Source organism: Zootermopsis nevadensis, unplaced genomic scaffold (genome assembly GCF_977971745.1).
Source record: "Zootermopsis nevadensis isolate Lab colony 2312 unplaced genomic scaffold, Znev_1.0 Znev_ptg000017l, whole genome shotgun sequence".
Lineage (NCBI taxonomy): Eukaryota > Metazoa > Arthropoda > Insecta > Blattodea > Termopsidae > Zootermopsis > Zootermopsis nevadensis.
This window is the reverse complement of record NW_028259149.1, coordinates 3,311,211-3,323,264: the sequence shown is the minus strand read 5'-3', so window position 1 is coordinate 3,323,264 and position 12,054 is coordinate 3,311,211. Positions and strand designations below refer to the sequence as shown.

At 39.4% G+C, this 12,054-nt stretch overlaps 1 protein-coding gene across 3 annotated transcripts in view; it reads left to right on the top strand.

The window, feature by feature from the left end:
- The window catches only part of Eip63E (cyclin dependent kinase Eip63E), a 173,196-nt gene extending 162,079 nt beyond the window's left edge, over positions 1 to 11,117 (top strand). For all 3 annotated transcript variants that reach the window (XM_022072560.2, XM_022072561.2, XM_022072562.2), the window contains 7 exons: positions 1,376 to 1,467; positions 3,029 to 3,203; positions 3,602 to 3,788; positions 4,471 to 4,685; positions 5,024 to 5,185; positions 6,125 to 6,215; positions 6,425 to 11,117. In XM_022072560.2, the coding sequence (XP_021928252.1) occupies positions 1,376 to 1,467; positions 3,029 to 3,203; positions 3,602 to 3,788; positions 4,471 to 4,685; positions 5,024 to 5,185; positions 6,125 to 6,215; positions 6,425 to 6,495 (993 nt within the window). In that variant the 3' untranslated portion in view covers positions 6,496 to 11,117. The remainder of the gene's footprint in view (positions 1 to 1,375; positions 1,468 to 3,028; positions 3,204 to 3,601; positions 3,789 to 4,470; positions 4,686 to 5,023; positions 5,186 to 6,124; positions 6,216 to 6,424) is intronic.
- The last annotated feature ends 937 nt before the right edge of the window (positions 11,118 to 12,054 follow it).

Genomic DNA, 12,054 nt, shown 5'->3' with positions numbered 1-12,054 from the left:
TAGACTGTTCGTTCCTGAATATGGAGACAGTATGTTCTCCGAAACGTTCGTAACTATCTACAAGACTACATGGCGTTGCAACCCAAAATAACAATGTCGTCATCATACTGTAGGGTCTTGAATTATTTTTGTTTGTATTATGTAATGTAAGGAAACTTTTAAAATAAACGTTCTAGCTCTTGATGATTATTACAGACCTGTTTTATGTTGCTTGCTATTAGTTTTGGACAAAGAGTCTTTCTTTTTTGTAAATGATATTAGTTGAATTTGGACTTTGTGTAAAAGAAGAGTTAATTTTGTAAATTTCTTAAAAACGTGTTAGAGTTGTCATATGATGATGAGTTTATTTCGGATTTGGTATTGCAGACACATATATGATTTCTGTTTGGGCTTTAGTATTAGGCACTGTAATGAACCTTCAGTTTCCATGATAAGCATGTAGTCAGTCGTACATGATCACGTAAACAAGACTTGAATGAATTTCTGTATGAAATAGCAGTTATTGAAGTAATGATGGTTAATGTAGGACAAAGATTAAACATTTGATGTTTATCTTGTTTGTTTGAAACTTGGCCTAATACGCAACCAGCCTATCGTGAAAGCTACACTGCAATAATGTTATTAGTTCAGTACATGTAATCCAGACATCTAGAACTATTCCCAATTCAGCCCCACCCATGAGGGATCCCATTGTTCTTTCAGCACTTAACCATCTTCACGGTTAATGAACGTGCGTTTGCCTTCAGGTGTGGTCTGTGCCCATCCTAGATAATCCACATTGAGTATAGGGTACCCGCTATACATGCCGACCGTGTGGGTGGCCTGTGCCCTCGCTTGGTCACCCACTGAATTTCAGTTTACCTTCGAACGATTTCCCCTGTAACATGCAAAAGGTTTTGGTTGAATATTGTTAGTTTTCCATAATGGTTTCCGCTTCCTAATTTGTTATAAGTGGTAGAGCTGGTCGAGTTATATGTCGTCACATCTGTTTTTACTAAGGAGATTCTTGGAATTCGAGAGTTGCAGAGGCAAGTTTCATTTTGAATCCTTTGAGACTGCCTGGTGGGAGAATTTTTAATGCAAAACTGTGCACCCCCTGAAATTTTTGCAAAATTGGCACCCTTGGTAGCCACTGATAGGATGATGTTGAAAATGGTCGTGACACCTGAACCATGGCGGGCGTCTTCAGAAATATTGAATGTTAAAACAGGTGGTACGTGTAGTGAAAGGTTGGACAGCTGTAAGAATAAAATGTCATGAATATTCTGGACGCGCTGGTATTAAATCTTACATTATTCCAAGGCTTTTGAATCAATAATCTCTCTCTTTTATTGATTCATAACCGAAAATTAATTATTCGTGTTATTTGTTGCAGGGTGACTCGCCATTTGGCAAGTCTGAAGCTTATATCAAATTAGAGCAACTGGGAGAGGGATCTTACGCAACTGTTTTCAAAGGTTATAGCAAGTAAGTAAAGGTTGTGTTGCTCGTACGTGCAGTTTTATGGGTTTTATTTACACTACTGAATTTGTTTTATGTCATTACCATCATCCAGCATGAACCAAGTATAATTTTAATCTGACTTCACTGTGGGACTTAACCCTTTCTATGCTGTGAACGTGTTATGTATATTACGCGTATATAACTTTGTGAAATTTATCTTTCCCCTATAACTTATTTTTTTTAGCGTCGTCAGTGAATATTATCCCTTATTTCCGTCTCATGATAATTCAAATTAACTCTTTGTGGGATTCCACAAACTGAATTTTAAGTTAACGTAAAAGCGTAAACCCGAAATACGACAGCTTAATTTTAGTTGTGCCGGAGTAAAATGATATCGTTCACAAGAAGTCAATGCTTTCTGTTAAAGATAGAATAATAAAACGCAAGATGGAACCAAATGGCACGTACCAAAAGAATGAACTCCGCCACTGTTGTTCAGTTTACGACACCGAAAGAAAGACAAATTGAGCAGAATATAGACAGATGTGTTGCGGGGAAGAGTTTATGGGGTGAAAGCAAACCACACATCAAAGAACATAAAATTTCTTCTCAGTTCTGAAAGAAATGGAGCTGGGTGGAAGAAGTGTGGATCAGGAAGAATGGAATTTGTTTATGCTTACAAATCTGCTTTTCTTTTTCTCGTAAAACACGTGAAGTTGGCTTCATGGAAGTGTTCATTATATCTTCATTATCATTTATTAATTTATTCATTAGTTTAAGCTTGAATTATCGGTGACCCAATTCATCGGTTTTTTATGTTTGTGACATAAAGTACATGTTTATTTTATTATTTATTAATTTACGGCATATTTAGTTATTTGTTGATAATTTACTTAATTCATGTTTTGGACTGACTTCCTTTGCATTAAATCGAAAAGTAAAACTCGAAATGCATGTGACTTAATAAATGCCACTCTCAGTCTTAAAAAAAAGTTACGTTAATAATTATCATAAAGTATAATCCTAGACTGAGACTTTCGACCCATTTTAAATGAACTTAAATTTAAGTTGTATTAATCTGGTAATAAATACTACAGATTACAGGAAAAATTGTAATAACTGTATTTATTTAAGTAAGAATATCTTGTTTATCTGAAACATGAATCTATTATCTGTTATCTGATTTTAGAGTTTAGACATTATATTGAAGTTCTCGTAATCTTATAGTTGATAAATGCGTATAGTTTAGTGAAGTAACATTTAAACTCAACTATGAACAAAATACTGGGTGTTCACTGATAAAGCTGAACACGGCCGTCACTTTCCAGCTCCCAGAATGAACAGCTGTAATATAGGTAATTTTATTTTATTCCTTTGACTTGTATCATGAAAATATTGTAATTCTTTCTGGTGAGTCATGCAGTTCCAGCCGGCAGCCAGAAAGTGACAGTTGTATTTAACTTTATCATTAAACTCGACGTATTTTTCGTTTGGCCCGACATTGTGAGGTTATGTTTGAAACTGTTTGGAAGTTAATGCGTGTCCTTAAGGGTTGAAATGTTTATTCTGTGATGTAATTTTATAGCCTAACTAACCAAGTGGTGGCCTTAAAGGAGATAAGACTTCAGGAGGAGGAAGGCGCCCCTTTCACTGCCATTCGTGAAGCGTCACTGCTCAAGGAACTGAAACATGCCAACATCGTCACTCTGCATGACATTGTGCACACGCGAGAAACGCTCACCTTTGTCTTTGAATATGTAGTAAGTTTGATCAATATTTTCTAGCTTAGGCATTTTTCACATCTGTGTTTTGTTACAGAATAAGCTAGAACTTGATTCTCGTGTATATTAAGCTGAATAAAGGGTCAGGTTCAAAGGTGGGTTTAGCAGTATGACTTCTGAGTCCTGTTAAGTTAAGTTCCCATTTGTTATATTATGATAAGAGGATAATATTAAAGTGGGTTTTAAGAATATAGAGTGGAATGAAAATATTATCATAAAAAATGAATAAGTTAGGACTTGGAAGTAGGTGATCCTACACTATTTGAAAATGCTGTCTTAGCAGTTGCTTCGGTATACTGAGGAAAATTGTAATACGCTCCTTGTAATTCAGCCACACCTGAGTCTACTGCGACTGAGCATGTCTTTTTGTGTTCCAGCACACTGATCTATCACAGTACATGGAGAAGCACAGTGGGGGTCTGGAGCATCGTAACGTGAGGCTGTTTCTGTTCCAACTCCTCCGAGGCCTGGCGTATTGTCACCGGCGGAGAGTTCTGCACAGGGACGTAAAGCCACAGAACCTGCTCATCAGTGAGATGGGGGAACTCAAACTCGCTGACTTTGGTACGCTCAAGTCTTCTGGCTAACCTATGTCGTGTGACTGTCCCGCGCCGGTTCGAGTCTCGGGGGAGAAGAAATTTTCTCATGAGCTTTCGACCATGTTTGGGACCGGTGCCAACCCAGCATCGTGAGGAAATTGGGGAGCTACAATGAGTAGCATAATCCGGTCATGAAAACTAGCAATGGCTGGGGGTTTGTCGTGCTGACCACACGTCATCATAAATCTGGTTGGATGATCGTTCACCTCTGCTTAGGCATGTGAATGTGAGGCCGGCAGTCACGCTAGTAGGTTTTGGCTCTCTGAGGGCTGTTACACCACAGACAGATTAAATGTTGTGTTCTCTCTGATTTTTTTGATAATGGATGAGATGGATTTTAGAAAGAATCCATGCACCTCTTGCTGGGAAAGGTTTTGAAAGGTAGTGGGAATAAATGGCAGTGGTAAATTTAAAACCGAGTAACAAGCATAGAGTCATCCGTTTCATTTAAAAGTGTTACCTGATTGTAAAGTGAAGCTGTCCTGCTACGTGTGCCGCAGAGGCTTTTTCTGCTTGGTGCGTCTGATCTCGCTAACAACGACCTTAAAGAATCAGACAAAAAAATATATTACTCTCTTGTCCTAACTTATGTATCAACATACAAAATGTGTATTTTTGGATTGATTTTAACGCGCTTATTTTTCCAGGCCTAGCAAGAGCAAAGTCTGTACCCTCACACACCTACTCGCATGAGGTAGTGACGCTGTGGTATCGTCCTCCGGACGTTCTGCTGGGGAGCACTGAATACTCGACGTCTCTAGACATGTGGGGCGTAGGATGCATTTTTGTTGAAATGATCACCGGCGTCCCAACATTTCCAGGTGTGCGCGATACGTACGATCAACTCGACAAAATATTTAAGGTAAATGTTATCCTAGAAACTAGGGTTTGCGAAAGCAGGTATTGATTAACGGTGGTTCATCGTTCAGAATCACTTGCCCCAGTAATAGCAAACCTTTGTCATCCATTCCTTAGTCATACATGAAACTGACGGAGCTAAAAAATGTGATTTGTGTAGTAGTTCCTGTGCTTAGTTACGCACATTCTCATGCGTACTGGTTTAGAATCTCTGTACGCTGGCTTTCACAAAAAGTGGCGTAGAAGAGCAGTTGGGATCAGCAGGTAGGAAGCTTGTCCTCATTACGTTAACGCAGATGCAATTTTGCTACTGTCATTACTGACGTGGTGGGACATACTCAGATTCTAGGTACTCCGACAGAAGAGACTTGGTCCGGGGTGACGCATCTGCCCGGCTACAAACCGCACAAACTTGGTTTCTACCGAGCGCAGAAACTAGGCTTGGCATTCCCTCGCCTTTATGACGTCGTGGAAGGAGAAAATATGGCGTCAGCATTACTTCAAGTAAGTAAGGTTAGGTTTCTAGACGGCCGTCTCCTGGGTCCTTGCGACGTGTAGTCTGGTAGAAGTTTCAGAGGTCCTTGTTGCCTCCATCATCAGTCTTATTGCCCTGATGATGTAGTCAGCAAGGACCTCTGAAACATCACTACACTTTGCAGTATCCAAAGAGACAGAGGAGCTACAATGAGTAGCGTAATCCGGTCATGAAAACTAGCAATGGCTGGGGGTTCGTTGTGCTGACCACACGTCACCCTATATCTGGTTGGATGATCATTCACCTCAGCTTAGGCATGTGAACGTGAGGCCAGCAGTCAGGCTAGTCGGCTTTGGCTCTCAGAGGGCTCTTATGCCACGGATTATTAAGTGTGTAGAGAATGTGTAATGGTAGCTTTGTGAAGTGTAAAGCGGCCCATCCACATACGAGTCTGACTTGCGAGTCTGGCTTGGCGAGCTTGACTCGTGAGCCGGGCTTGGATATATTTCACCACACACGCATAGCAGACTCGGCTCGTGGCACCCCACCCACAAACGAGTCTGGCTCAGTGGAACCCGAGCCGAGCCGGACTCGTACGTGGATGGGCCGCTTAATGGTGGACAAGTGCGTGGAAGCAAAGAATGACAGGTTGTTTTTGAATGTGTGTCGAAGTATATTAAAAGCAGAAATCGTAAGAATATAAGTTTCATTGCAAATTAAATTTCTGAATGATCCATACAATTTATGTGTCTCATCATCCGATGTTGTGGCAGATATTTTACACTAAATTCTCTCTCTAAATTCTGGGTGTGTCTCATGCTCTACTTCATCTTACAGTCGCATATATGACACTTTTTTTTAAATTTGCCGTAATTTGATTGGTTTTCTTGTGTTTATACTTTTATGACTTGCCTCAGAGTTTCCGAATCTCTGACTGTGTGTTGCTGATATTACACATTTGCTCGTAGCTCAAGGCAGATGACAGGATAATGGCAGAGGAGGCGCTTACGCATCGCTACTTTTCTTCTCTACCGCACAAACTCTACGAATTACCAGATGGTAAGTCATTTATTACGTTATTCACAGAAAACAGCAATACGAGAATAAACTGTGATGATAAAGTGATGATAGATCATTGTACAGATTTTCTGTGAGGTCATCACTTGCATCACTAAAATTTTCACTTCCTATCTCCAATAGCATTGTCATTTGACATGATTACTTTCTCACAGGATGTTCTATATTCTTCTTTCTTTTCTTTTTAACAGAGACATCAATCTTCAGTGTTGAAGGAGTGTTTTTGTACCCGGAGGGTCGGCCATGCGCTGTCAAGACTTGAAAAATCACAATAAGTACAGTATATTTGCTACAACTCTGCAGGGACGAAGTCCCGCGGCCGTCGGACGATCGGCATCGAGCACCGTGTTTGACTGGCAACGTTCAGCATAAAGAGTGTCCACTCATGTTGTTGGAAAATAGCAGCTCAGGGACGATTATTACAATTTTACCACCAGGGGGAGCTTTGTGTTTATTTTGATCGACGCTTTCCACCGCCACTCGTGAAACTTGCTTCTGCTCACGCTGAAACTTATCGTGACATGACTCTGATGTTCTTGTTGAATCATGTATTTATTTTAGAAAGGGGAGAGTGGTAGAGTGGGGCATAGGAAAGCCAAAGTAAAAAATGTATTTTGGAATTTTTTATGCAAGGTCCAAAGTTGAACTAATGAATCCACGATTCTGAGTTTCTGATTCAGAAACTGTTGCACTTTATCTGGATTTTCTTTCAGGTAATGATTTTTTTTTCTTTTGTGTACTGTGGACTACAGAAGTGAGGTTATGAAACTGTGCGCGAGACTTAGAATCGCAGGAGGAACAGAAAACACGGATTAGTTTAAAGTAATAATATTTTTAACCAAAAAAAAAAGTAATATCTAGTGGTGCATTAGGAAATCAAATTTAAATCATGGCTTTCATCAGGAGGAAAAGAAAAATTCCTTTTGCCATCTTTGCACTACTCCGCATATTAATTCCTTCCAGAGTGCTCAATTAATTAGTCACAGTTAAAGCCGCATTAGTGAGCTGACTGATTTATTTCATAATGTTACGCTAAGATTCCCTCTTTAGCTCTCTGTAAACATTGATTATTATTTTTTGTCGTACCTTCCAGTTTTTTAAAGGGCGGTATATTAGTTAATTATTTGATGTTACTTGTTTTGCCATAGATAACTCTTGAACCATTTAGGTAAATCTTTATTTGGAGAGATCCGACCTCTCGCCCGACCTGACACGACTTCCGTTCCCTTGTGACGACGAGTTACGAGGTCTGTAACCATTCTTCGTAACCCAGGGACTATAGAGGAAAGGGGCCAATAGCAGGATTGTTTATACAACACTGTCTAGTGAAAATGAACGTATTCACTTAATAATTACTCGTCTTTTTTATGTTTTTTTCTTTTCTATTTACTTGATGCTACATCTTCATTTGTCTTGATGACGCACATAAATGTTGCATTTTGTTAGCGGTAGATTGACCACACATATTTTTGTATACCAAAACAGAGATGATGTTTATTGCTGACTCCGTGCGGAAGTTACGCACAGAAATTTAACCATGAACACTTGTTTCTATATGTAGTTTAATTTTGAAAATTCTAATCGGTGGTTCCCAGTTATTAGTTAAAAATCAATTACATGTCAAAACAGCGATTACAATTTAGTTGAACCAAAGTAAATTTAATTGTCGTTATGTTTACTTGCATTTTCTGTGAGATGTTAGGAAGTCGTCCGTAACGTAGCGGCGCATAGATGCCCCAGAAATGTTGAATCATAGGAAATTGGTAGCAGTTTTGTCTCCTTGTAACCTTCGTGCAAGTTACGAAACTTTTTGTATATGTACAGTTTTGTCCCTGAAATTCACTTTTCAGAGTACATAATAAGGGGAAATTACCTTACAGCATCTTTTTCAAATGTTTGGCCACACGTTTAATTTCTTCAGTGACGTATCTCGGATAAAATGCTTGCATCGACCTGTGTATTTTTTTATATGAGATTATCAGTCAACGTGTATCTGCATGTTGGCGATTCTGATAATAACGTGAACCGTATCGTGGCCACGTACGTCCACTTTCTGAAATTTTCACCTGGCAACAAATCAAAATCTGTGAATTATGTACGGGGCCTGACTGTACCCCACACAACTAAATAAGCGTCGAGTCTTACCATGACAGATCGGCGGATGGATGTTGAGGGTGAGATCCAGAACACAGACTAGGGGTTGTATATATGCGTATGCAAATATAATAATATTTTTCATCCGTGTGAAATTGCATATCTTACGCTGCTGATTATTTAATAATTTAATTTCCTGCGATACTAAATTTTTGGGGCACTTTAATTGTAAGAGGTTCTTTATCATGCTTTATCGTATAATGTCTAGATCAGTGGTCCGCAACGTTTTTGTGCCTACGGGCACATTTGAGAGTTTATGAGATCGTGGCGGGCACCGACCAATTAACAAAGCCAAATTTTCTTTTCTCTCGACAAATAAGATATGGACACCAAATAATATGCAAAACAACACAATGTTTAATGATACAAGAAACCATGCAATCAAAAATACGTAGTTTTATAAGTACAATTATTATTACTCAAGTGGGAAGTTAGTACGATGTTTGGCGCTGCATTTCATCGGCCAGTTTTTCAAATTTGGGAGTGTAGGATGATGCTGCTGCTCGCAAACAATCGTCAAGATGGGCGTCAGTAAGTCGAGAACTGCCCTTTGATTTTATAATGTTCGTGGTTGAACGGCCTTCATTATTCAGTATGACCTCTTTCCGCATCAACGCGGGCACCCAAAAAAAGCCTTGGCGTTGGGGACCACTGTGCTAGATGTTTAAGGTGTCTTGTGTTGGGAACCACTTTCCTTGAAACAGAATCAGCCGTCATTTGAATGTGAATAAGCAGTCACGCTGAGAGTGTAGAGCTTTAGTGCAATTAATGCGACCAATCAGATCATCTGATCTCTTCCTTATTTAGCGTTAGGAATTTTAAGATTAGGCGTCGGTAGGCACTTGGACTCGCTTCAGACAATTACGTTATTTCGGATAGCACATTCCAGTTAATTCCTTCGTAATCATTCAGTGTTGGTCGCTCGCTTCTGCAAAGAGCGAGAACAGCTTTTATGAACGGGTTTGTTAGAAGCGTCTGAAATCGGTGTCCGAGTCTTTGCGTTCCTAATCAAGGATGTAGCCGTTTCGTGGTAACACGAAGTAGGATTCAGGACTGTAATTTGTAATCTAATAGTGATTTATTCTAAATTCTAGGTACTAGAAGTGACTTGCGTCTCGGTGCTGATGGAACCAGCACGTAGGGTCATCCCGTAACGTAGCGTTCAGATTGCATTTCTCGTGATGTAGCTTTAAAAGTGTGTGAAGGATAGTTTAATTATTTCTGTATCTGTATTTTACATTTCATTTCTTGTCCAATTGTGCCAAAAATTCTTTATTTATTTATTCCTTTCTTCCTTTATTTTGCATTTAAACTGTGATTTCAAGAGCGACCGCACGTCGGTCTGTGACAATCTGCTTTTCCGTTACCACAGTCAAGGATTTATCATGTGAATATGGAAGGCATTTCAGATGCGCCGTGTGATCGGTGTTTGTTTTTTGTCTGTTCCAAATTATGCAACTGAATGAGATTTGAGGTTCTCGCAGCTTTGATGTTGATGTTGGTCCACGAAAAAAATACTTACTTCCAATCCTGAAGATGCTGACGGTAAGTTCCTCAGAAATATTGGTATCTGCCTAGACTTTCGCATTGTGTAACAGCCCAGAAGGCCAACTTCAATGTGTCACCGAATTCCTAAGTGGAAACTAAGAAATGTTTCTTTTTTTTCCCTTAAGCCCCAAAATTATGTTAGAGAAAATTGTATATAATACATATCTGTGACAATGCAAAAATATTTGTTTTTGATATGGAACTCATTCCAATTTTAAAAGAGCTTGTGATCAAAATATTTCTCTTTCAGGATAATGTGATGCTACCTGAAATTTACGGGTGGTTTTCGTAATCGTATTGATTTACTGCGTTTCTGAATTTTATTCATCATCGGCTCTACGGCGCCGTGTGGGCCATGGCCTACTTTAAAAGCTTCTTCCATTCTTCCTCGCGCAATCTGTTTGCCAGTCCGTCGTTAATGAGTCCTTCCAACTCTTCCGTATATAAAGTATACTTTAATCCTGAAAAGAAAACTTTTTTTTACATCCAAAATGTATTTAGTAATTTCTAAATTACTGTAAACAACTACAGATCTATTAAACATTTCTGGAATTGTCTCGTTCAAATCTTTGCGTGTCTAGAACGGGGGGGGGGGGTTGACAGAGGAGAGGGTTCGTTGTGTTTAACATCCTTAAGGAATTCATAAATTAATGTCCCACTTTTGCAAGTGTTCTCATCGTACAGTTAGCCTAATATTCCTACGCGCTGCTCAGTATTATCGTTCTGTACGATCGTGTTTTGTTAACACGACACTTGGCCTATCGCTGACACGTGGAAAACGTCATAATTATTTCGTTGTTTATCGTCATTATTCGTATTCAGTTGCATATTTGGAAATGACTGCGTTATAAATGCCTATTATTTGTTTACAATAATCGTAAGTTGCCTAAGACTAAGCTGAGCACTTGTCCCCCGCTGCACCGACCCCATCCTAAAAGTTGCGTCCAGAAGTTCGTCGTTGTAACGACGAATTATTAAAAAAAAGCAACACGTGTAAAGAAACTTCAACAAAGAACCGAGAAATATCTAGCACAATCATTCATCTTCTTGCTTATACTAAACAGAGCTCCTGTTGTTTGTACGAATTTTCTGCACTTTAGATTTGGGACATTATCATCAATAATTTGTGAGGATTATTAATTATAATGTGTTTATAAAAATATTAAAAATGTACATAGTCAATGGTTGTTTATATTGCTAAAAATAAGATTGAATAATTAATAAATGTCTCTTTGTAATACCAAAATACCTAATCCAAGAACCCTCGGAAATAAAGTTCCAAAACCTCTCCCGTATCGTAGTTCACACGTGCTCGCGTAGGGCCAGCGAAACCTATGAAAGGGCTTTCCTATAGCGTGACAGTAACAGCCCAAGTGGTCAGCACCACTGAAACAAAAATCTATTCCTGATTGATTTTCAGTTGTTTTGCCATCTGAGCTACGTGCTTAATCCCATCTTGCTCTCCCAATGTAAAGTAAAGCCGTCTCGCTACACGCCATGTAGGCGCTTGGGGGGGAGAGCGTATAGCTCCTACTCATTCTCGACCTCGGCACTAGATGGGGTGAGCGGTCACCGTCGGCCGCGCTTTACCCCTGGGGAAAGTACCGCCAGTACCCTTTGGACAGAAGGCTGGGTGAGCCCCAGAGGCTAGAGGAAAAATCCTTTGCCCCCGTCGGGGATCGAACCTCTGTCGTCCAGTCCGTAGCCAGTCTTACATAACCTTTTTATTCCTCTTTTTATAGTTTCAAAATTATTAAATTACAGTGTAACTTTGGGCTTATTTGATAAAGAAAGAAATATGAGGTTTATTTTACTTTGTGTGTATATCAGTCACCCTGATGATTGAGGCAGAAGTCCCTCTGAAGTGGTGGTCAATTTTTAACAGAATACGTGGTGAAATATTGCACAAGGCAGTCATTTTCTTGGGTAATATAAGTTTATAATCTAGCAGTGAAATGCAGCGTAGCTCATGAGTTAGTGGTCGGAGCGTCGCGATTTGGCGTCAGGTACATGACCATGACAGAAAAGTTAGACTGTTACGCGTTTAAACATTCTGAAAGTCGAAATATGTATTTGTCACTGCACTTACGTTAATCGGGGTATAATAAAATGTGACGTA